Here is a 24,832-nt window from a genome sequence, read left to right as displayed (position 1 = left end):
TCCTACCGGGTGAGCGGTGAAGTGGGGCAGAAAAAAAGTTGCTCTAAAAGTTTCATTTGTTCCGCATCGGCGACTCTTCGAGGCCCTCGACTTCGCACGGCCAGCGTTTTCTGTCGCTCCAGGAGCTACAGGACACAATGGCGACTTTTTCGCGCCCGATCGCTTCGGGCATTACCGGGGTCGATTTTACAGTTTACTCTGAAGAAGAGATCAAAAAGCTGTCGGTGAAAAGAATCCACAATACTCCGACCTTGGATTCTTTTAACAACCCGGTTCCTGGCGGTCTCTATGACCCTGCTATGGGAGCATGGGGTGACCATGTGTAAGTCTGAGCCTCTCGATTGCTTCTGGATCCTTCGACATTGAAAACTAACCGAGCATTCTGCAACTTATAGCTGTTCAACCTGCCGCCTGAACTCATGGTCTTGCACTGGCCACGCCGGTCACATTGAGCTCCCTGTGCCTGTTTACAATGTCACTTTCTTCGATCACATCTATCGCTTGCTTCGGGCGCAATGTATCTACTGTCATCGCCTGCAAATGTCCCGCGCAAATGTCAACTTGTACACCTGCAAGCTGCGCCTGCTGCAGTATGGGTTGACCGAGGAAGTCGCCAACCTCGATGCAATTGGGGCTTCGAAAAGCAGCAAGGCTACTAAGCTTGCGCCCGGAGAGGAAAAGACAGCCTCTGACTCGGAGGACGAGGACGATGAGTCTATCATGGAAAAGCGGACCGCATATGTCAACCGCTGCATCAAGGAAGCCAAGAAAGATGGCAAGCTGGATGGCTTGATGGCAGGCGCAAAGAACCCAATTGCTGCTGAGCACAGAAAGGCATTGGTCAAGACTTTCCTGAAGGATATCAACGGGAACCGCAAGTGCCACAACTGCAGCGGGTATGTTCTGCGCATCTTTTCCTACGCAATAATTCCCATCGACTGACAATCTGCTATAGTATTACCCCCTCTTACCGAAAAGATCGCTACAACAAAATCTTCCGAAAGGGTTTAACCGAAAAGTCGAAGCTCGCTATGTTGGCCGGTGGATTCCAGGCCCCTAACAGCCTGGTTATTCTTGATCAGGAGAACAAATCTGCATCCAAGCAGAATGGTACTGATACTGCTGTTTCTGAAGTCCATGGGGCGGAGGAAGAGATTCGCCGTGGCGAAGCTGTCGCGAAGCAGACAACAACAGGCGAATCCGGCCAGGAATTTGTGACTTCTTCCGAAGCTTACAGCGCCTTGCGGCTTCTTTTCCAAAAGGATGGTGAAGTTCTGCAGCTCGTGTATAACTCCCGGCCTGTGCCCAAGGGCGTCAAGGTGGTCTCTGCCGACATGTTCTTTATTAAGAGCATTCTGGTTCCTCCCAACAAATACCGCCCAGCTGCCGCCCAGGGTGCTGGTGAAATCATGGAGGCCATGCAAAATGCTCCGCTCAACGGTATACTCAAGCAGTGTGACCTTGTCAACCAGATCAGCAAGGAGATTCAAAATGAGGACGAAAAGACTCTCTCTCGCGTAAGAAACTATGGCGACCTTCTTCAGGCGATCGTCACGCTTCAAGACCAGGTCAACGGTCTGATCGACCGTGAGCGCACTTCCGTGACTGGCGGCGGTATTGCAGCCTTGCCAAATGGTATCAAGCAACTTCTTGAGAAGAAAGAGGGTCTGTTCCGAAAGAACATGATGGGAAAACGTGTCAACTTTGCTGCTCGTTCCGTCATTTCGCCCGACCCCAATCTGGAAACCAATGAGATCGGTGTTCCTCTTGTCTTCGCCAAGAAGCTCACCTTCCCTGAGCCCGTCACGAATCACAACTTCTGGGAGATGAAGGAGGCTGTCATCAACGGTCCTGACAAGTATCCCGGTGCTGCTGCGATTGAAAATGAGAACGGCCAAGTCGTCAACCTGAAGTTCAAGAGTCTGGATGAGCGTACGGCTCTCGCGAACCAGCTGCTTGCCCCCTCAAATTGGCGCCTGAAGGGATCGCGAAACAAGAAAGTCTACCGTCATCTTACTTCGGGAGACTACGTTCTGATGAACCGACAGCCCACTCTCCACAAGCCGTCAATCATGGGTCACAAGGCTCGTGTCCTTCCCAACGAACGAACAATTCGAATGCATTACGCCAATTGTAACACCTACAATGCTGATTTCGATGGTGATGAGATGAACATGCATTTCCCGCAGAATGAGCTCGCCCAAGCAGAGGCGAGAATGCTTGCAGATGCCGATCATCAGTATCTGGTTGCTACCTCTGGCAAGCCTCTGAGAGGGTTGATTCAGGATCATATCTCAATGGGTGTTTGGTTCACCTGCCGTGATACTTTCTTCGACGAGGAGGATTATCACCAGCTGCTCTACAACTGTCTTCGCCCCGAATTTTCCAACACGGTCGGGGATCGCATCCAAACAGTGGAGCCTGCGTTCATCCGGCCCAAGCCTCTGTGGACCGGCAAACAAATCATTACGACCATTTTGAAGAACATTCAGCCTCCAGGGCGGGCAGGTCTCAACCTCAAGGGCAAATCTTCAACTCCCGGCGATCGATGGGGCGCGGGCAACGAGGAAGGTGCCGTCATCTTCAAGGACGGTGAATTCCTGTGCGGTATCCTTGACAAGAAACAGCTTGGTCCTTCCGATGGTGGTATCATTGATGCTGTGCACGAGGTTTACGGTCACACTATTGCTGGAAAGTTGATCAGTATTCTCGGACGCCTGTTCACACGTTACCTGAACATGCGGGCGTTCACTTGTGGTATTGATGATCTTCGATTAACCAAGGAAGGTGATCGCATCCGTAAAGAGAAGCTGAGCACTGCTCCCCAGATGGGTCGTGAAGTTGCCCTGAAGTATGTTACTCTGGACCAGACTACTGTGCAGGATCAAGATGCCGAGTTGAACCGTCGTTTGGAGGAGGTTCTTCGCGATGATGACAAACAGGGTGGTCTGGATAGTGTCTCCACTGCTAGGAACGCTAAACTCTCCTCTGAAATCACCAACGCCTGTCTGCCGGCTGGTCTTGCCAAGCCTTTCCCTTGGAACCAGATGCAGTCAATGACCATTACCGGAGCCAAGGGGTCGGGTGTCAATGCCAACCTCATTTCCTGCAATCTTGGCCAGCAGGTTCTGGAAGGTCGTCGTGTCCCGCTGATGATTAGCGGTAAAACCTTGCCGTCTTTCCGTGCGTTTGAGACGCATCCTATTGCCGGTGGTTACGTCTGTGGTCGTTTTTTGACTGGAATTAAGCCGCAAGAATATTATTTCCATGCCATGGCCGGTCGTGAAGGTTTGATTGATACTGCTGTCAAGACCTCTCGTTCCGGTTACTTGCAACGTTGCTTGATCAAGGGCATGGAGGGTCTCAGAGCCGAGTATGACTCTTCGGTCCGTGAAGCTTCTGATGGTTCCATCGTCCAGTTCCTGTACGGAGAGGATGGCCTAGATATCACTAAGCAGGTTCATCTAAAGGATTTCGGATTCCTTGCTCAGAACCACCTGTCAATTTCGAAGCAAGTCCAGGCAGACGATTTCCACAGTCTGGCGAAGGAGGACGTGACTAGCTGGCACAAGGATGCGATGAGGGCAATTCGCAAAAGCGGAAAAATTGATGCCATGGATCCTGTTCTGGCTCGCTATCACCCTGGTGGTAACTTGGGTAGTACATCCGAGGCATTTGCCCAAGCCCTCAAGAAGGTATGGATAAACTTGGTATTCCGAAAAGCTTTTCCATTAACTGGTACTAATACATCTTGCAGTATACCGACGACAACCCGGATGCTCTTTTCAAGGATAAGAAGAAGGATATTGCTGGTACCATCGGAAAGAAGACTTTTGATGTTCTCATGAACATGAAGTACATGAAGTCTATCATCGACCCTGGTGAGGCCGTTGGTATTATGGCCGGTCAGTCGGTCGGTGAGCCGTCGACACAGATGACTTTGAACACTTTCCACTTGGCTGGTCACTCCGCAAAGAACGTGACGCTCGGTATTCCTCGACTGCGTGAAATTGTCATGACTGCAAGCGCCAACATCATGACGCCTACTATGACATTAATGTTGAACGAAGAAATGACCAACTCGGACTCGGAGCAATTCGCCAAGGCCATCAGCAAGCTCAACATTGCTGAGGTTGTGGACAAGGTGCAGGTCAGAGAGCGAATCGGCGCGGGTATTGGCTACGCCAAGGCTAAGATCTACGACATCGAAATTACCTTCTTCCCTCCTGAGGAGTACTGTAAGGAATATGCTATCGAGACCAAGGATGTGCAGAATGGCCTGCAGAACAAGTTCATTCCTCGATTGGTCAAACTGACTCGGACTGAGTTGAAGAAGCGTAAGGATGACAAGACTGGCAAGAAGAGCTCTACCGCCCAGCCTGAGATCGGTGTTTCCGTCGGTCGAGTTGCTGATGGGCCTAGCGGTCCAGATCGCGAGACTCAGCCAGGAGATGACGATGACGACGAGGACCAGGATGATGCCAAGCGAGCTCGTGGCAACACGAACAAGAGCAACCAGGTCTCTTACGATGGACCTGATGATGATGAGCAGAATATCATCAACCGTCAAGACTCCCCTGACTTGGAAGATGATCAAATGGAAGGCGCTCAGCCTCGAGCTACCGGCGACGTCGAAATGGAAGACAGTGACTCTGACTCTGACTCCGACGAAGAGAACAACACGCGTGAGGAAGATGTCAAGGGCAAATTCGTTGAGATCACCAAGTTCAAGTTCGATCCTAAGAAGGGCGGCTCGTGCACGATCCAGCTGCAATATGATATCGAGACCCCCAAGCTTCTGCTCCTACCTCTGGTCGAGCAAGCTGCTCACACTGCGGTCATCCAGTCCATCCCCGGTCTTGGTGACTGTGTTTTCGTCGAAGCCGATGAGATCAAGGGTGATCCTGCCAGCGTTCTCACCGACGGTGTCAACCTGCTTGCTATGCGCGACTACCAGGATATCATCAAGCCTCACTCGATCTACACCAACTCCATCCATGACATGCTGAATCTCTACGGTGTCGAGGCTGCGCGCGCCACCATCATTCGTGAAATGGACGCCGTTTTCAAGGGTCACAGTATCTCCGTTGACAACCGTCATCTGAACTTGATTGGTGATGTGATGACTCAAAGTGGTGGTTTCAAGGCCTTCAGCCGTAACGGCCTGGTCAAGGACTCTACCTCACCCTTCTCTCGGATGTCCTTCGAGACTACTGTTGGTGCTCTGAAGGATGCCGTGCTCGAGAGAGACTGGGATAACCTTAAGGGCCCGAGTAGCAGAATCGTCGTTGGTCGCTCCGGTACTATTGGTACTGGCGCCTTCGATGTTCTCGCTCCTGTAGCATAGTCGCGTCGTTCTCCGGAGTTGCCTCGCATTGTGGTTTTTTATTTCTTATCAGATGTACATTTCCTTCCTTGCGATCCTACTGTATCTTGTTTTACTTTGCCGTCTTGATGTGTCGATGATATGGAGTTTTCTGTTCAGCGGAACACAAAAAGTGCCATTCCCTGTTCATATAAGCATTTGAGTCAAATAAAAATTCACTTATTATTATTGTCTACTTTCCAATAGTATTTTGCCATATTTGTGTCGAGGTTCGAGCTCGAAAGGCACATTGCACGTGTCCGAGGAAGGTGAAGAAAGACCATGTTTTGTCTACAAAACGTGAAGGTCCTAGCAAAAATTTCCTTTTTTTTTTTTTTTTTTTCATAATTTCATATCCAAAGCAGCAGTTATATGAGCCAGGTAGATCTATCTCTGTGATAATGGTCCGGTGCAATTCAAGCATAGTAACCGCAGAAACAATTAGATCATATAGCGGAAACCGACAGCAAGTTGAGCAGGTGTTGGGCCATTTCGGCCCATGTCTAGACCACGATCAAGCTTGCTATTCTGACGCCTCAGATAGAAGCGCGTAATGGTCGCCAGTATGATGGCCAAGCCGGAGGCGGCTAGGTTGACCAGAAAGGCAGCAAGATACCGCGGCTCGGAATAGTAGAGATAAGAAGCCCATACTATCAGACCATGTCAGCGAGAGCAAGGGCAGCAAGACTGAATGTAATATGAACGTACTGTTTGGAGTGTTACAGATCGCATTGATCAAAGCGATTGCCGAGGCACGCTTTATTGAAGGCTGCGACAGCGTGCTGGTTATCCAGGACAAAACGACAATGGCTGCCGCATAGAAAGATCCTGGCATTAACATCATCGCAACATCTAGATACGAGTGATGGTGAGTTGTCTTTCGATTGCAAAAAAGCCTGATTTATGACTTACAGCGTGCTGCCGTGTTGAGTGTAGAGACAGCAATTATATTAGCCACTAGGCAGACAGCCATTGGGCAGACGATGTGCAGGTAACGCTCTTGTTTCTATTGTTTATTAGCCAGCTCACAGCCATTTTAGGTGCAATGGTTGCTACCACATACCCTATCAGAGTGAAAACCATTGATAATCATCGCAATCACGCAGAGGACATAGGGTGGCTGTATGTCGCCAATATCAGTTTATGCTATCTTGATATCAGGGGGTGGAAAAAGAAAAAGAAAAAGAAAAAAAAAAAAAACCAACCGCAGTGAGACCATAGGTCTTGTTTCGAGAGTATCCGAGAGTGGCCACAACCGAGGGAAAGAAGTTAGTCACAGCTCCAGCAATGTAGATCTTTCAGATTAGCACATGAGATGAAACAATTATAGGACCAAATGGATAATATGAAAACATACAGAATAAAGTATGCCCATGAAAAGCCAGGTTTTGAGATCGGTCACAGCCATGACAACACCCTTCATGGCACTTGCCTCATCGGCATTATCCTGCTGGCCTTGATCTTCCTCGAAACTCCATAGGAGATACTCATGCTCAAGTTTGGTGAATCCGCTGAGAGATTTCAATGAGTTGGGTAGGATAAAAACAAGGATAATGGCAAGGCCAATGGTGGCAATTCCCTCGACTAGGAAAAGCTATACATTTGACTTTAGTAAGCAAGTAGTGTAGATTTTTGGGAGGAAAAGCAACTCACCCATCTCCAGCCTTCCAGACCATGTTTTCCATCCAGTTTCAAAATCGCAACAGCAAATAGGCCTCCAAATGCATTGCCAAGTTGAGAGCCAGAGTAAAGAATAGCTGTCCGCAGCGCGAACTGTTTTTTTGTGTAGAACAAAGACAGATAAAAAAGAGCACCAGGGAAGAACACAGCTTCCACGAATCCAAGGAAGAAACGGGAGGCCATGAGGCCGGAAAAGTTGTGAACAGCGGCCGTGCAAGCTGAGAGGACACCCCATAGGCCCATCGAGAAACAAATGTAGACGCCAGGGAGCTTGATTTTTCCCACCACAACGTTGGATGGGACCTGCATTAGAACTAGTGTAGAGAACGAGCAGAGTTAGTGTCAGGCTGATCTTATTGCTTCCAGAATCGCTCACGTACTGTAGCCAACGAACAAGATGCTGACACAGGTCTGGTATTGTACATCCGTCATCTTCAGATCCTGTTCGATATCGGCCAATTTGGCCGCGGCGATATTCTGACGGTCCAGGTAGTTCATGATATACATAACCACCATGCACGGCATGATTTGGGCATCCAGTTTGAATGTTGCTCGACGTTTCACTTTGGAGAGCTCAGCCTCCGGTAGATTAGCCAACGAGGGTGGCATCGCCAGAACAGCCGATGGACCCTTCTCATCGACAACATTCTCCACCTCTTTCAACTCCCTGCTTTCTTTGTTAGTCATGAAGAGGGTCGAGAGCCAAGATCTTGCCAATGAGCGATAATGTTTTAGTGTCTATTCCGAAAGCTGGAGAGTATTCCAGTTTTATAGTAATCACCCCCATGCCAGACCAAGCCCGCTAGACCAAAACCTTCTCCAAAACACGCGAAGAGTGCAGGGACGAGGTGCGGGGAAGAGAAAGAACGCAGCGATGAGCCACATGCCTGAGAATAGACCATCCTGATTCGAGCAAGGCCGCCTGGCGTCTGCCAGTAAATTTGAAGGTTTGCGAAGCTAGAACACTTGCGGGGGTGCCAAGGCTGGGGTCAACCCAGAGAAGCGTGGGGGTGCTTGTTGAAATTCTGGGGTTTCCAAGAGCCATCGCATTGTCCGGCCGCTGCGGTGCTGCGGGTCGGCACGGGGGCGTGGGGGTTGATGATGGCTACCTGCCTGTGCTGACATTCAAAGCAGCCATCTTCGTGTATTTTAAGGCGACCCTAACTTCATTTTGTCTGGAAGACAAATTGTTATGACTTTTGATATTTGAGACTATCTGACTTGATTGCTGGGACCCGCATGTAAATTCCCGCCTTTGTTCATAGAAACACCATCCATGCTATCCATATCATATCTTCATCCCCAGTCCAAAACGCCTCCGACTTTTAATACACAGCCTGAAATTGCGCCAATATTTACCTTGAAATTGGAAAAACAAAGGAAAGAAAAAGAAAAAGAAGAAGAGAAAGGGTGAACAAAGCCAGAACTTGCCGAGTGGGCTACTGCGCATCGAGCATCATCATGTCTTGTTCGATATCGTCGTCGAAATCATTGTCGACGACCTCCACAGTGGATGTCATGAGACCATCCATCTTAGAATAACCATTCGTGAGGTTCTCATGCATGGCGCGGTTTTCTTCCTCCTTCCGCTTTGCCTCATGGCGTTCTATATCCGCCAAGCTCCAGGTTGAAATTCCTTCCTGGTCCTTGGCCTTGAAAGGCTGTGCCATGGTGCGCAAGAAGTTCTTGGCATTCGACACTGCCATATCGGTACTGAGGTTCGTTTCACTATCCAGCATAGCCTGGTTGATCCACTTGGGAAGCTGGGGACGTTTCCGCTCGAATCGGCGATCGGCCAGCACCATGACTCCGTAGTCATCCTTACCACGCAACACACGACCTAGACACTGTGCCGCGTGCCGCATGGCGTCGAAGGAGAGGAAATCGTTCTCCCGGATGCGGTAATTCTCGCGCAAGAATTCAAGACGGGCTTTCAGAATGCGAGATTCGGTGTATTGGAACGGTACACCGATGCACAGCACTGCACGGCCATAGTGGTGGTCAAAATCAATACCTTCAGATACCTTTCCACGCGCGACACAAAACAGGATTGCTCCACGGCCATTGCAACAGGCTGTTCTGTACGTTTCCAACGCGAGAGAGGATTCTTGGGCATCGGGTGTTTCGACCATAATGAGTTTGTAGTTCCAGATCTGGTCCAAAATACCCATTCCCTGCCACATACTGATGATGGACTCCATGTAGAGATAGGAAGGAAAGAAAACGACAACACCGTCGGGAGTTACACGAGCGAACTCCGTGACAAGAGTACCGTAGTTTCGCACCACACCCGGGTCATTGCGGATGCCGAATGATGACGAAACTTGGGCCTGATCGGAGCCTCGCGTGACAATCATAGGTAGGAAAGACCGTCTTGCTAGGGTCATGCTATAGGATTCCTGCATGACAGCATTGAATCCCAGCATTTTAGGATACATCTCCAGTGGAGACAACGTTCCAGATGTGATGATGACAGAGCTGAAGCGATCGAAAACGGGCTTGATCGCAATTGCGGCATCTAAGCAAGTAAAATGGAGAATGGGGTTTGGAACCGTGGCTGCTTCGGACTCGAATGGCTCGAGAATGAGAACGAATCCTTTGTCATATGTCGCAACCAGAGTTGCAAATGTGGCGACTTCTTGAAGCGGCTGGTAGTCTTCAATATTGATCAGTTCCAGGGTTCGTACGAGCGAGGTCAAGCGCTCCGCGCAGAACCTCAACGGTTTGCGTTCAATGTAGGTGAGATCTTTCAAGTGAGTTAGGAAAGAAGGGGGTGTCTCCGAAATAGTATGAGTCACTTTCATTCGAGTCTTGAGATACTCGATGAATCTCTTCAAGAAACTGATGAAGTGCTCAGCCCGGCGGATGTTTCCCGGGACTGCTTCCTTCAGCAAATCGTCCGGCAACACGGGATTCGAGATGAACTGATCTTCCTCCCGAGCCTGCTCTGCTTGCTGCAACCCCTCCACGAGTTTAGAGTATTCGCTCTGGAGCTTTTCTGCATCCGAGCTCTTCATTTCGTCGATCTTGCGCTCAAGATTGTTTGCCCCACGGGTGGCCTTGCGGAGAGAATCTTCGCTCAGGTCGATGCTGAGCGACTCGATGCAGACGTTGTCGATATTGTGTGCTTCGTCAAAAACGACGATGCAGTCTTTGGAAAGTTCTCGTGAAACTCGTTCGGCGATTTTTGGATCGAGGAGGTAGTGGTAGGAGTAAATGATAATGTTGCACCAAGGCATCTGCACGTTTGGAATTAGTACTCAACTACTGTGTGAATTTGAACGCGGTGAAACGCATACCATTCGACGCGCAGAAAAGTAAGGACATTGCTTGTGTTCCTCTCCATACTTCAACAAATCATCGAGGGTAAAGACGCCCGGAGGTACTAGATTGTGCGGCTCGAGCAGATCAAGATTCTAAATTCAAGCTGGTTAGAATAAGCCAACAGGGGTCGCGGATAATTTCGCACGTACTTCATGGTAGATGCAAAGATCCACATCTTCACCGCGCTCCTTCTTTTCTTTGACGAAGCCTGCTGTCAAACTCCTGCACCTCGCGTCGACCACGGTACCGCTCTTTTCCCGCTTCACAGAAGGATGCAGACACAGATTTTTTCGACTGGTCAATCCTAGCGCGCGGAACTCCTCCTCATATCCCAATTCCTGCGACCGATGCTTCATGAGCTCTTTCAACTCCGCCAGCGCTTTCTCGATCTCGGACATGGTTCGCGAGCAGTAAATGAGCTTTCGGTGTTCCGGATAATGCTGCTGGTATGCGACAATCAATGAGAGAAGCGATACGGTCTTGCCGGTTCCTGAAGGCATCTCCAGTACGCAGTGACCCCCGGCATCGAGGGTCTTCTTGAGATCGCACATGTATGCATACTGTTCGGGGTAAATTCGAGGGTACGGGAACAGCACCGGAAGGTCACTAATGATCAAGGAGCCAAGGTTAGCAGCGACGACTCGCAGATGCGTCGCGTAGAGATGAGAGGTGACTTACTCAATGAAGAACTTCATCTTGGCTGATGTTCCCAGCGGCCGACCGAGAAGCACGAAGCAAGAAAGAAGATGGGGAGACAGCTTTGGATCTTTACCTCATCGGGACAGCAACGGCCTACGTCATGTGACTGCCTTATCGGGACGCCGCCCGCACTGGATCCAATAACGCTTTCTGGATTCCTCAATTACAACAATTGCGACTCGGGACAATACGTGATTTCGTGCGTGCCTTCGGTCTCGAAAAAATTATTCATTCGGCATCTGCCCCGCCCTTTCACCAGCCGGTGTCGCACTGGGAGCACCCTCAAATATCCCCCGCTGTGCCCGCTGACCTCATACCCCACATGAGCAAAAAGTTCAAGTCGCAGGCGTCCAGCAGTCGCGCAGCTGCGGGCGCCTTTGGGTCGTTTAGTGGATTCTCGGGTGCCTTTAACGGAGATGGCCGGGAGCCGTCTGCACTTACATATATTGCCGAACCACCGGACTTGTCTCGCATCTCAGAGCAGCAGATAGTCATTGCTTTCAAGAACTTGCTGAAGAAAGATGACATTACGCGGACCAAGGCGTTGGAGGAGCTTAAGGAGCATGTGTCCTCAGTGGAGGTAAATGATGGAACACTTGATGATGGCTTTTTAGCAGCATGGGTATGTAGAGAAATATTCCGGCCATACCCAGACCCCAATTTAACGGAATTCAGGTCAAAATATACCCACGATTGTCCATTGATTTGTCCAGGCGGGTACGACAGATGGCGCATACCATTCAAGGCTCAATCACTGGCCTCGTCGGCAAGAGAATTGCGCCATATCTGCCCAAGGTCATTGGTGCTTGGGTGGCTGGCATTTACGACATCGACAAAATAGTGCACCGCTCCGCATTAGAATCTTTCATCAGTGTCTTCTCGACCCAAGACAAGCGAAATAACGTATGGAAGATCTACCAGAGCTCCATCTTGGACTTTGCAGACGACGTCCTTCTTCATCAAACACCCCTTACATTGAGCGACGAGCGAACAGTCAAGCGAGATGATGCAGAAGCAAAATATGCACGCGTGGTGGGGGCTGGACTGCTTCTTTTCAATCGAATTCTAGGTATCTCGGGACCGAATTTCCCATGTAGGCTTTTGTGATCTGACATTTCTGAGCAGGCGACTCCTCTGACGAGGATCTTCAAAAAAATCTCGCCGAAATTGAGCTTTTGCTTGGCAGTAGGTCTATATGGTGCTTTTGCAACCACGATGACCCGTTTGTCCGCCGATCTGTTTACATCTTGATGCGGACGGCAGTATCTAGAGAGCCTGGCTGGCTTGATTGGAAGCTCCTCAGCTCTGCTGTCATTGGAAAGTCTTTGTCCATCTCGCAGCTCGGCTCCGCTTCTGACCTATCTGAAACTATTCTACTTCTGACTTCGTCCAGACCTCAGGTCTGGACGAAGGACTTCACAGGAAAGACCTCCGCATCGAAAAGACTCCGTCAATACATCCAGAAAGGCTCACAGGGTGGCACCGGAAAATTCTGGTCCAACCTTGACCAGTTGATCCGAACCGTTCCTCGAGAGGTTCTCGCAGGAGCCGACAAAACATGTACCGATGATACGGTCAAAGTCTCTAGCGTCACTGCCCTCACAGAAGCATTCCAAGAGGGCCTCAATTCAAGGGAAGAGCCGCGCCAAAATCTCTTTACTGGCTGGAAATCCTACATCGAGGTTGGACTATGGCTTGCGAGCCTTTTGCCGGAAGAAGAACGTTCTGAGCTTATTCAGATGAGACTGTCACCCATTATAACGCATTACGTCCAGCCGAATCCCGATTTAACCCAATGGTCTCTTCCTTCTCAGTCAACCGAGCATCTCTGCATTGACCTTCTCTCTGCCCTGGTTGGTCACGGACAATACCAGGAAATAAAGACTTTGTGGGCAGATCTGTCGAAAGCCCTGCTTGAAGCCGTGAAACTATCGTCCCCAGAGCAATCCAAAGATTTCCGATCATCACAGGACGCAATCTGTGAGCAGTCGAAACGCTTTTTTATCCTCGAACCCTCGGTTCTCTCGCGAGCTATGGAAGCCAACCGCGAGGCTCAGCTGAAGGAGATTTTTGAGAAGTCAAATATGGCTCTTCTTGACGATTGTCTGCAAGTCTTGCGCTCTCGAAATGGGAAGCCTTACGGAGCCGCTGGGGTTGTGGAGGAATGTATTCGCCGGGTGCCTTCCATCGCCAAGAGATCTCAGGAACTTCTAGAGTTCGTCCAGAACGATGCACCCGAGCTTTTGTTCTCTCCCTCAGGTGACCGTCTCATTGCAATTATTCTGGCGTGCCGACAATGGGAAGGATTCTCCTCTAGCTTTGAGATAGTTATTGAACGAGCTTTGGGGCTTGAGCCTGAGCAATCGAACGCTCATGTTCTCCAGAGTCTTTTGTCTACACTTGACTTCAACGAGATTGGAGACCAGGCCAAGCTTTCTTCTCTGGTCATGCGAGCTTTGAATAAAGCGTGCAGAGGAAGCGCTGCTCACTGGCCGATTGTCGCCGCAGTCCTCCGGAATCAAACTTCTTGGAATGTCATGCTGAACCAAATCTTCATGTCGATCATCGGTTCATTATCCCAAGAAGAACGCATTTTCGCTGCCCTCCATGGCCTATCCCACCTTGGGCGGACTGTCCCTGCTGCTGTGCGAGAGTTTCAAGGTGGTGTAGATGGTTCGAAGCTGATCGGGAAGTTGCTATACCTTTCCGAATCTGCTTCGGAAGAAATAGCAGGTCTCGCTGAGTCTCTGATGAAGACTTTCAAAGAAATTACCGTTGGTGACACAAGTACGAAGTCAAAGATTGAGGTTCTCAATGATGGGTTCACTGCTGCGAAGGAGGAGTCCCTGACGTGAGTGATCTAGAGCTTATATCTTTTCTTATTGAACACATCCACTGACACTTAATAGAATTGATTCGCTCTTTGCTATTGCCGAAGAGTTGCTTCCGAGTCTTCAAAGTGAAGCGAAGTACACCATCAAAGACATTCTACCCTCTCAATCTGCCTGGGAGGACGCCATGGCCCCATTCCTTCAATTGCCTCCCCGCCCGTCAACAGCAATTACAAGCCCACTCGCCGGAATTACCCACTTGGTCCAGCGCGACCTGTCCGATTCATTCAAGGAACTGCGGCTAAGTATTGGCCGGGACTCATCTCGCTGTTCTACCGCATTCCGGCTCGCAAGCTTTACCATTAGGGTTTTGTCTTTGTTCCCTGTTACTCAGCATATGGAGAAGGAAGATCTAGAGACATTGTTCTATTTTGTTCCACTGGCTGTGCAGCTGATCGATGACGACCTGAGCATTGAAAACTCTAATGGTATTTCAGGGCTAGAGTTGGCTGACCAGCGCGAGGAGTACCTTGAAATCGTTTTCAAGGGACAAAGGGTGATCAGTGACTGGATTCACGCGAAACATACTACCAGCTATGCGCCCGATGTCACACTTTCCTCATCATTCCTCTCTTTCTGGGAAAATAAGCTGGAAGGGTTGAATGGAACCTCACCGCTTGACTATCGAATCGGAGAAGCATTTGCCACGATGATGGGCTCCGTGGAGACAGTGGGAACATCCAAGTCCACTGATCAGATTGCAAAGATTTGCAGAGAGGCACGCACCGCCAATGGTATCCGCTCGGCGTCATGGTTTGTCGTTCTGAGAAGCTCCATACTATCGAACCCGGTCGGAAACAGAGTTTGCAACGAACTGGTTGCTGAATCGACTGGACTTAAACCGCAAGACCCTTCTCCCGACGGTAAGCCCCTCCATGATACTCTATTACGTTTAGTCCTGCTAACGAACTTTAGGATTACGCAAACTGGCACTGCTCAATATCCTTCTGTCTGGGGAGGAGGACATTATTTCAACAATTCCAACTCAGCGTCTGGTGTTCCTTACCAAGCATCTCGTTGAATGTCTCCAGTCTGATCTGCAATCTTTTGGACTAAGGGCTGAAATCATGAAGGCGCTGGCATTTGTTCTTTCAGGTCTTGTTGAGATCTATGGATCCCACTGGGAGGATAGTATGACCACCTTGAGCAAGGTTTTCAAGAAGACGAATGGTGGTGAAGAAGGCCTCCCGTTGCTAGTGTCATCTTTCAGGTTGTTTGCCCGTTTGAAGTCTATGGCAGATGGTGAAAGCAACGATGATCTCCAAGATGCCTGGCTCGAGCGACGAGTTGGCCTATTCAACGAGTTAGCTTCTACCATCGGAAAGTTTGGTAAGTGTCTTCCTATCTCTGAGAAACTTTTAGCATATGTCCAAGGAGCTGACCCGGATCAGATTCTTCGACCACTTTCCACCAGCCTCGGGATGTGGCTGTTGATCTCCTACGACGTCTGATTATCTCCATCCCAATTGAAAAGTTGGAAGATATCAGCGAGGTCTTCTGTCTTTTGACTGCCCACAGTCGTGCTGTTCAGCGAACTGCTTACACCATCCTTCACCGCTACATCCCTTACTCTCAGGAACAGGTCTCATTCGACGTGGCATTGTCTAAGTCTGCGGTCAGTCTGCCCGACGAGCTTGTATCCCTTCTACTCGAAACACCATCGATGCAAATGGTCTCCGCGTCATACGGCGACGACAAGATGTGGACCAGTGTGAGGTCCTACCTCCTTAGCTGGAAGGTGGTCTTTGACCACTTCTCCAATGCAGTATGTCGTAGCTCTTCCCCCAAAACCCTTGGAATATACTGACCTGTGTCCCAGTCACTTCCCGTTCAAGAATACTACGCGGAGAACATTAAGGAGAACGACGTTTTGATTCCGCTCCTTGAATTTACCTTCGATTTCCTACAGAAGGCACACGGCAAGATCATCGACCCTTCCAAGTTCGATATTCAGAACTTCGAGCCCGACGAGTCTGAGAATGCCGAGAAAGAGACGCAGTGGCTACTAGTCCACTTGTACTACCTGTGTCTCAGATATCTTTCCAACAGGACCAAGAACTGGTGGATTGACACAAAGAAGCGCGTCAAGGGACCTGTGGAGGCCTGGACCGAGAGATACGTGAGTGGAATTATCAATAGGCTCTACCAACTATTGACAAAGCTTTACTAACTCCTGACCAGATTTCACCTATTGTGGCCGGAGATTCTCTCAAGGGTGTCGAAGATTGGAATTCCACTCAAGACCCCAATGAGGAACGTGCACTAGAAGTGAAGATTGTGCCGAAGACGACCGAGATCATTGCTAGCATCCCGGTGGACGAGGAGTCTCCTCCTGTCTCGATATCCCTTTCTCTTCCTCCGGCATACCCGCTGCACCCTGCACTGGTCGTCGGTCGCAGCCGGGTACTTGTGGATGAGAAGAAGTGGAAGAGCTGGCTGCTCACAATTCAAGGCGTCATCATGTTTGCTAATGGCAATCTCGTTGACGGCCTGCTGGCATTCCGACGGAATGTCCAAGGTGCGCTAAAGGGCCAAAGCGAGTGCGCTATTTGCTATTCCGTCATTTCGACCGATATGCAGACCCCCAACAAGCGTTGCGCGACCTGCAAGAACGCCTTCCACTCCGTCTGTCTGTTCCGCTGGTTCAAGAGCAGCAACCAGAGCACTTGCCCGCTGTGCCGGAACAACTTTGTTTATGTCTGAACGTGTAAAATAAAATAGACGATAGATGTGGAATGATCAAAATGAACGCGACATGACTCATGTCCATCCCTGTCAATTTCAATTATCAAGCTCATCTGACACAGCTAGGACGCCATGGCGTTCTCTCATCGGCCGTTTCCTTGGGGCCTGGTATGAAGCCGATGCTGGAAGGCTGTGTGGGGGGCGCTATCTACGCTTGTCGAACCTACGGCTTTCTCACCGGTGATGAATTACAAGTCGAATTAGCTGTAGGATTTGGCCAAGAATGCTTGTATCGTGCTAAGCACCGGTCCGCGTATATCTCCTGCTCCCCCCGTCTGACCCCGGATTCTCCACCCAAGGCCTGGTTCTCTCGAGAGCTGACGTTTTACCCCAGGCGTTTATATGTGTTGACCCCATGGTCTTCGGAGTTTTGCCCGTACAGATTCCTCCATTGAACAGAAAGCAGAGAAATGTAGCTAGGGAAGTGTCGCATGCTAGGCAATGGAAGGAGGACGCCGCGGAGGAACCACATGAGGGCCAAACTCCAAATTTGAGCCAAGCTCTTTGCCCACGCTTCTGGATCTCGGACGTTACAGATCACTTTTGCGTCGGGGTATATTTCGAGCAGTTCCGGAACGAGTTGTGAGCAGGGCGCGTCGGTGACAGCAGTGTAGCCGTTCAGCCGATGTCTCATAAGGCGTTTCGTCGTTTCCCGAGCCTGAGGATCTCCTTTCGCCCAGTATTGGAGGATTTTGGTCCACGATTTGATCTCGATGGGAGGCCCCATTGAGATTTGTGCTCCGTCATGATAGGTAGGGCTGTCGAGGAGAACTTCTAGAGCCGCCCTGAATGATGACGTGCCCGTGCGTGGGAGACCTGCTCCAATGACTTGGCACGCCTGGATTCGGGACTGAGGCGTTTTGGCCCATGATGTGTCTGTCAGCTCTTCAATCAAGGATAAATTAAAGGTGTAAGTCTTCAGAGTTTGAACGAAAAGCTCGGGGCTCTAAATAGACTCGCGCTGATCGAGACTTTTTGGCCCTCAGCATTCGCCAGCCTTGTATTGCTCTTCTGTTGGGCATTGGTCCCAGTCAGCCGTAGGCAACGCCTCTGCGCATAATGTCTCCCATATAGATTAGGTCTCATCTAGTGCAGTCCGCCGGAGCCGAACAATTTGCAAATAAGACCTCTTTTGGTCAAAGCAAGGCATGGTATCGAGGAGCACAGATTCCGAGACCGGAGCATAGGTCGAGGGTGTGTCAGGTGCAGAAGGACAGTCAATATGAAAGCCTTCTTTTTTTCAAGCTCAGGTAGAGCTACCGATCATCTTGGGAATCTGCGAGGGATGAATACTGCTTGTGCCATGATAGATACCTGATACCTGCCTTGAGGTAAGGAAGTGTCGAAGGGGAAGGCCGCGGGGACGCGGGGCATTTCCCCACCACGCCCAAGCTCCAAGCTTCCTCCACTCAACTCTCCCATGGCCGCCCCTCAGATTCCCAACCTCAACACCCTCCGTCGAGGCCGAGGTCGTGGCCGCGGAGGCCGTGCTACTGACAGCGGCCATGACACGCGACCAGCAGGCAAGGACCACGTGGTGCAGGGCACCGACAACGACGCCAGCGTCTCCCGTCTGAGCGCGGTCGAGCTGGGATACCTGCAGGATCCCTACGCGACAATACTGACACCTGCGGGGTCTGCGACACGGAGATTCCCAATTATCAACAGGGGTATGCTATTCCACAGCTTCTCGCAGCAAGAAGGATGGGAAAAACTGACTGGGGCTACCCAACAGGAACCTACGTTCGAACGACTGCAATTGATCACCTTGTTGCGCGTTTCTTGGGCGCGCACACACCAAACAAGGACCAGAGCCAGCGGAAACAAATTATCTCGCTGGGGGCGGGCTCCGATACGCGTGTTTTCCGGATCCTCTCTCGAAACCCGTCCGACCTCGTCTACCATGAAATCGATTTCGCAGTCAACACATCCTCGAAAGTCCGGGCGATCCGATCAACACCGCGACTTCAACAGGCACTGGGCATTGACAAACCCGACGCCGAAGTGACCGTTTCAGAAACAGGCGACGCACTACACACTCCAACCTACCATCTCCACGCCGTCGACCTGCGGTCACTCTCGAAGGACAGCGACTTCTCCGCAATACTTCCCGGCGTAGACCGGGGTCTACCAACTTTGTTGATTTCGGAATGCTGTCTAATCTACCTCTCGCCCACTGAAGCAGCACAAGTGGTCGCTTTCTTTACTGAACACCTGTTTGCACCTGCGGGAGGTAACGGAGATGACAAACAAACCACCGCTCCGCTCGGACTGGTGTTGTACGAGCCTATTCGCCCAGATGACGCCTTTGGCCGAACCATGGTATCCAACCTGGCGACACGGGGCATTCAACTCCAAACGCTACATAAATATGCCTCGTTGGAGGCGCAGCGGAACCGATTGAAGGAACAGGGGCTTGGAAGCGGCCAAGCAGTCGCTGATATCGAGTTCATATGGAAGCATTGGGTGAGCGAAGAGGAGAAGGAGCGGGTTTCTGGTCTTGAAATGCTGGATGAGGTGGAGGAGTGGCAGCTCCTGGCTCGGCACTATTGCATTGCTTGGGCTTGGAGAAATGGAGATAACCCTTCGATCTATAAGGGATGGGCGACATTGGAAGCCCAGCCAGGCAACTGATACAAATGATACCAATTTGAAATACGTACAATGCGGTCCATTACAGGCTCCAGGCCATCATAGTGGAACACTAATTCAGAGATTAATATAAAGGTATTACGATTTCATAGCCGAGAAGGCGTACCGCGGGGAAGTGAGCTTTTATTTCAGGAAATTTGGTAATACCAATACGAATCAAGCATCTCAACCCTTCGGTCACGCTTTGAATCGTACCAGTAGGCAAGAAAACACACGAACATGCAGATTACCCGTCTTTTTCACAATATTGTTACAATTGTATTGGTGATAAAAGCGGTGGCCACTAAGCAGCCTGAGGGAAACAGACATGCGACTGAAGTGAATATAAACAAATATCGACGACCAAGGTATTTTCAGATAAATTCAACTGCATATTTGCACAGAAATACACCTCCTGCAAACCCACAGCTAGTTCTTCTTCTGCAGGGCCACATCCAGTGCAGGGATCTCGACACCAACGACAACACCCTTAGTGTCCAGTGTGAAAATGAACTCATCCAGTCCGTGGTCAGCATACTGGTACTTATCCACATCCATCCACGAGACACATGTCGGAGTCCCACTGTCAGCCAACTCAGTAACATCCTGGAAGACAGCACGAAAAGCCTCTTTGGAACCAGTGCTGGTCTTCTCAACCAGACGCGTCGGGTAAAGATGGATGCTCAGTTCAACCGCATGACCATAACCAAGCAGCGGCGCCAACGTCTCGCGGAAATTCTTACCCTTGCTCACAAAGTCCTCGATATAGAGACCCCACCCCAGATTCTTCTTTCCTTCGATAGAGATGGAAGTGTTCGAGAAACCAGAGCTGGCGTACTTCCCGCCGTAGTTGCCGAGAGCCTGCTTCAGAGCGATCTTTTGAATGGCTTCCAATACATCCGACATGAAATCGGCGTGGGTATTCAGATCGGCGTGCTTCTTGGTGTCCGCGGAGAGAATGGCATAGCCGATTCCCATGTCCGGCACCATGCCCAGATACGAGCTGTACAGGCCTTCGTTGTCGCCCTCGTTGCTGAGGATGGTGTAGATGTCTACCATGGGCGACTTATTGGGATACTCGCCGCCGTGGTAGATGGTGAATGGATAGCCGACGGCGTTCGCCTTATTCGAGGTGTCGGTAGCTGGCTTCAGCCAGCGGTTGGTCTGAGCGGAGGGAAGGAGGGTGGAGTTGACGATGGCTTTACCGGCGGAGGCGAGGTTCTCCAGGCTGGTGAACATGGAGGTTGAACTATATCACGATGCAGACTATGTTAGTCCGAGGCTGCAATTTTGATGGGATCCGATATTTCAACTGACGCCTCAGTTCCAGGTAATTGGGCCGACCAGCCACTAGCCTTTTGACCGACAGGAATGACACCCTTGGAGGCATCCTTAGGGGCGAAGATGGTCGTCTCGGTCAGTCCGAGTGGCTTGAGAATCTTGCTCTGGATTGACTTTTCGAAGCTCTCGCCCGTAATGCGCTCGTCAATATATCCCAGAAGCTGGAATGCCATGTTGGAATAGATAGGGGTCAGGCCAGATGGGGCAACGGGTGCACGCTTTGCCAGCTGCTGAATGAATTCTAGAGGAAAAATTAGCCGCTGAAATATAAAGTATTGTCGATGAAGGGAGGGATCCTACCACTCTGACTGCATTTCGAGTCACCGCAGCAAGGCCGGTGGAAAGACGCGTGTTGTGGGAAGCCGGTCTTCTGGGTATCCCATTGCAAAGTCAAGTCACTCGAGCAGTCTATCAAGCAGTTGTTAGCAGACCTCCACACACGAATTCTTCAACGCAGACTCACAATCCCGGGGAAGACCACTCATGTGGCTGGCAAGCTGGCCGACAGTGACATCTTTCCATTGAACCTGGCCAAGACTGTCGGTGGTAGATCCATTGGTCAATTCAGGGAGATATTTGATGACGGGGTCGTTGAAGATTCGATCGCCCTCGCCCAGAAGAAGACTCCAGATCGTAAAGGCCTCGGTCAGCCCGCCCATGCGGTAAATACTGTCCTTGGTCACGTTCTGGAATTGTCCAGTGCTCTTCTTGTACTCGGGTGCCGTCCAGTGGTACTCCCAGAAGAAAGGCTGGTCCTCATCGTTGCCCTCGTTTGCGGAGAACAGCGCAATGCTAACGGTGGTGGTGTTGGACGTGACCGGGCCATTTTCACTGTTACCCGTTCGCATCAAATTATCGAACTTCCTAGTGAGGTTTTTCAGTGCAGCGGAAAGGTCTGCATCCTCAGTGTCGAGCGTGAAAGAAGGATAGGTGGGACCGAGGAGTTGGCAAGGAGTAAACGAGAGTGCCGAAGAGAACAGCAAAAAGAGAGGCGTCGAGCGAAAGATAGACGATGCCATATTGGAGGCAGAAATTGTAAATAATTAACTGTTTTATGTTCTACTCGTCAACTATCGTCTTGGACTATTGCACGCCTTATATACGATTTGGTCGGTCGAGAGTGTATACGTCGGCTCGGTGATCCACGATGGCGCGGATAGCCTCGCGCGCGGGTCGGACATGGAGATAAACGGCCCCCAACACTGCCACTTCTTCACCATCTGAGCTCAATCCGATCCCGAACCCATAATGACTAGTTGCAGCCTTTAGGGTACCAACAGGGCCGAATTGAGCCTTGGGTACGAAACTAAATGGTCCTTTTGACACCACTAGGCTCAGTCGACTAGTTCCGAGCCTACCATTAGATACTACCTGATCACGATGTATGCCAAATGTAACCTTCTAATTTAATTTAGATCCAGCTATTCATGACTTGCTCTACAGAGGTATTCAGGAGGAAATCATCCGGTAGTCGGTAATCCTCCATAAACACAAGCATCTCGTCCTGCGGCAATTGCCACTCAACGGAATCCGGTTCTTGAAATGTAATCCCAGGGTTTGAGACAAACTGAGTACTAGCCTCCATAGATCTGTCAAAGTAAATACCGCTGCTCGGAGTATCATCTTTCTTACCCCTCTCGAGCCGACTCTGTATCTGGACGATCCGTTTCCTGAAATCGCAAAATACATCTCGATCTCCGTTGTGGTCGACATTAGGTGTCGACAAGGCTCCCACCCGCTGCCGGAGCTGTGTCAAGGTTCGAAGAAATGCTGCTATGTTCTCAGGGTCCTCTGAGGCAGCTGTATGCCGGTATCCAATGAGCATGGCAAAGGCCATTTGAATCCATTGCGTATTAGTGAAGCCCAATTCCGATGCGGGTGGGAGTGAAGTATAGATGCCGATGATTGATTCGGCGGCGTTGACGGCCGCGCAGGATAGTTCCTCTCTCCAGCGTTGGGAAATAGATCCTCCGAAAGGGGATCTAGGTTGTTCGTCGGTTAGGCCGAGGGCGAGCTGGTAGAGACAGAGTCCTGTTGCGTGGAAATGGAATGCGAGGAATGCTGGATATCAATGAGATTGACATTCGGATGATTTCCTGAGCAGGCTTGGAAGACTCACAGCTATCAAAGAGGTTGAATGGTAGTCGCTTGTGAAAGTTTGAGAGGTCGTTCTTGACATTTGTCACGTAGAGCTCGGCGCCTGATCCGGGTCTCACCAGTTCCTCTCCATGGTCTGCTGATAGTCGGTCTATTTTTTCGGCGATATGCTGTAGTTGCACGATATGCGTGATGTATTTGTCGTGAGGATACTCATTATCCTGGTGCAGAGACTGGCAGCAGATTTCGATGTATGTCACGTAGGGAAAAGTAGAATATTTCTGCAGAAGGATGGCAATCCTATATCCCAATTAGTCCGATTGCGTCGGTGTGAAGATTTGCTTGGCACCGGTTCACGTACGAAGAGGATAAGTAGTAACAACCTATGATCGCTCTCTTCTCATCATTGCCCCATGATGGCCGATCATAGACGTCTCGGTTTGGTGGCCCATCAGGCTGGAAACTGAGTCCAGTCTTCCATGTTCTGGTCTGCGGTGCCCGGTCCAGCCGTAGCTCGATAATGAGACTTATTGCGAGTTGGAGATACTGAGTGTAGCGGTGAGGCTTTGTATGGTAGTGCGACCTGTCACATAGTTAAGATATCAAATGAACGCGGGAATGTCGTTTAGAGATGCAGTGATTTACCATGCCAAGAATACCAGCAGCCCTTGCAACAAGTCAAAGGAGATCTCTCCATTAAGGATCATGCGGGAAGAAACGGCTTTTTTGACTTCGGCTCCGAGTGACCGCTGCAGCGGCATATTCTCGTAAGAAGCCGCGGAAAGGACAGCAAGAAACAAGAATGGTTTGTCCTGGCGCAGCTGGTGGGCTGATACATCTGGCGGTATAACAACGAACGGAAAATGTGGAGTCATAACGGTCCTGAAGGCATCCAGGTAGCTCTGTGCTGTCTCCATGCTGAGGAACCCTTGGTCGACGACATCTCTGCTGCCATCCTCATCATCGGCAATGGAGACACTGCGCGTACTGGTCTCTCGTTCTGATTGGACTTTGGATATATCTGCCGAAGCGGCTCGGTCGGTCAAGAGCTCTTTGACTCGGGACTCAAGGGCTTCAATCCTTCTACGAGAGAATGAATCGCATATTCCACTGCAGCTAGTTCCCAAGGGATACCAGTACTTACCGGTCTTTTTGGAATCCATGAAATCGCCGTCCCGTCTGTCGGTAGATACATTCTCGGCCAAGGCGGAGACATCTGTCGATCCGTGAGTCCTACATCTATGGGCCGCGACCAAAGCATCAGATATCACAGAAATGGCCATACCGATTACAGACGTGCGGGTTGTCCACATTGCGAATACAGCGAACTTTGGAATTTGCGCAACTCTGACAAGTTCTCGAAACGGTAGCCATCTTCGACGCTAGTTGGTGATCAAATGCGGGGGTTTCCGTCGGCCGATTCAATATCTCGTAGAAAGATCTCCGAAGAGATTCATGCACCGACTACTGGAATGACAGCAGCCTGGACATTTGAACGACCTCGACATATTGAGACGAGGCTGTGCAGAACATGCTTACTGTCTCAATGTCGCTGACTAACACTACGCTTGTCCCATTCCAGCCCACTGTGCTTGGCAGGCGTGAGGCTGTATGCACCTTCAGCCTTGGGTTCGGGTTCTGTCTGTTTTCTTAGGATCGGTCTGCATCGTTGGGACATCTTGGTTATCGGTTCAGCCTGAATTTAATCATAGAATTAGTATGAATAATGTGGCCATACATTCAGCTCTAGTCAATGAATTTGGCCCCGAAGGCTTGGCCGGTCGAGGCTGTCGGTATTTGGGCAGGATTTGGCAAAGGCGGTGCCGATGCCGACCTGATTTTTGATTTAATCGATCACGGCCTCACGCATCATCGATGCTAACATCGTTTTCGATGGACCGTTGAGGTGTAAGAGGGACAAGGCTGATGTACGCACATGGTACATGTTCTAGTCAGGCGGGTCGCCTACCGACATCGGAGTCCAGCATTGCATCTCATGAGAAGTGTTGAAAGGTAGAAGTGAAAGATCTCTGCTCCGGTGGTATCTATTGTGTCGCTG

General features: G+C 50.3%; 8 protein-coding genes across 8 annotated transcripts; 3 read left to right on the top strand and 5 right to left on the bottom strand.

Annotated features, from left to right (window-relative positions):
- Positions 1-137: 137 nt before the first annotated feature.
- N7532_011400 (DNA-directed RNA polymerase I core subunit RPA190) lies at positions 138-5,347 on the top strand (the record flags this gene model as incomplete). The annotated part of the gene is made up of 4 exons (XM_056623891.1): positions 138-322; positions 396-896; positions 956-3,695; positions 3,758-5,347. The coding sequence occupies 4 exons, from the start codon at positions 138-140 to the stop codon at positions 5,345-5,347; spliced, it is 5,016 nt and encodes a 1,671-aa protein (XP_056468879.1).
- A 459-nt stretch (positions 5,348-5,806) lies between these two features.
- On the bottom strand, positions 5,807-7,753 carry N7532_011399 (uncharacterized protein; the record flags this gene model as incomplete). Its single annotated transcript, XM_056623890.1, has 8 exons — positions 5,807-6,015; positions 6,074-6,217; positions 6,278-6,371; positions 6,429-6,485; positions 6,571-6,660; positions 6,723-6,959; positions 7,019-7,359; positions 7,426-7,753. Coding segments are annotated over 8 exons (1,500 nt in total), but the record flags the coding sequence as incomplete, so codon positions are not given.
- A 731-nt stretch (positions 7,754-8,484) lies between these two features.
- On the bottom strand, positions 8,485-11,064 carry N7532_011398 (TFIIH/NER complex ATP-dependent 5'-3' DNA helicase subunit RAD3; the record flags this gene model as incomplete). The annotated part of the gene is made up of 4 exons (XM_056623889.1): positions 8,485-10,284; positions 10,345-10,461; positions 10,519-10,975; positions 11,048-11,064. 4 exons carry the CDS (start codon positions 11,062-11,064, stop codon positions 8,485-8,487), a joined length of 2,391 nt encoding a protein of 796 aa, XP_056468877.1.
- A 326-nt stretch (positions 11,065-11,390) lies between these two features.
- N7532_011397 (ubiquitin-protein ligase RKR1) lies at positions 11,391-16,662 on the top strand (the record flags this gene model as incomplete). Its single annotated transcript, XM_056623888.1, has 8 exons — positions 11,391-11,690; positions 11,744-12,137; positions 12,194-13,919; positions 13,978-14,822; positions 14,875-15,288; positions 15,351-15,724; positions 15,779-16,078; positions 16,141-16,662. 8 exons carry the CDS (start codon positions 11,391-11,393, stop codon positions 16,660-16,662), a joined length of 4,875 nt encoding a protein of 1,624 aa, XP_056468876.1.
- Positions 16,663-17,029: 367 nt separating this feature from the next.
- Positions 17,030-17,431, bottom strand: N7532_011396 (NAD dependent epimerase/dehydratase; the record flags this gene model as incomplete). The annotated part of the gene is made up of 1 exon (XM_056623887.1): positions 17,030-17,431. The coding sequence occupies one exon, from the start codon at positions 17,429-17,431 to the stop codon at positions 17,030-17,032; it is 402 nt and encodes a 133-aa protein (XP_056468875.1).
- Positions 17,432-18,124: 693 nt separating this feature from the next.
- On the top strand, positions 18,125-19,338 carry ppm1 (protein C-terminal leucine carboxyl O-methyltransferase ppm1; the record flags this gene model as incomplete). The annotated part of the gene is made up of 2 exons (XM_056623886.1): positions 18,125-18,374; positions 18,401-19,338. 2 exons carry the CDS (start codon positions 18,125-18,127, stop codon positions 19,336-19,338), a joined length of 1,188 nt encoding a protein of 395 aa, XP_056468874.1.
- Positions 19,339-19,764: 426 nt separating this feature from the next.
- On the bottom strand, positions 19,765-21,695 carry N7532_011394 (serine hydrolase domain-containing protein; the record flags this gene model as incomplete). The annotated part of the gene is made up of 4 exons (XM_056623885.1): positions 19,765-20,584; positions 20,653-20,917; positions 20,977-21,084; positions 21,140-21,695. 4 exons carry the CDS (start codon positions 21,693-21,695, stop codon positions 19,765-19,767), a joined length of 1,749 nt encoding a protein of 582 aa, XP_056468873.1.
- A 392-nt stretch (positions 21,696-22,087) lies between these two features.
- Positions 22,088-24,147, bottom strand: N7532_011393 (Zn(II)2Cys6 transcription factor; the record flags this gene model as incomplete). Its single annotated transcript, XM_056623884.1, has 6 exons — positions 22,088-22,737; positions 22,796-23,073; positions 23,135-23,356; positions 23,419-23,856; positions 23,918-23,989; positions 24,059-24,147. 6 exons carry the CDS (start codon positions 24,145-24,147, stop codon positions 22,088-22,090), a joined length of 1,749 nt encoding a protein of 582 aa, XP_056468872.1.
- Between the last annotated feature and the right edge of the window lie 685 nt (positions 24,148-24,832).

Source organism: Penicillium argentinense (assembly GCF_028826775.1).
Source record: "Penicillium argentinense strain IBT 30761 chromosome Unknown utg000011l_segment0_segment0, whole genome shotgun sequence".
NCBI lineage: Eukaryota > Fungi > Ascomycota > Eurotiomycetes > Eurotiales > Aspergillaceae > Penicillium > Penicillium argentinense.
This window is presented reverse-complemented; position numbering and strand designations above follow the sequence as displayed.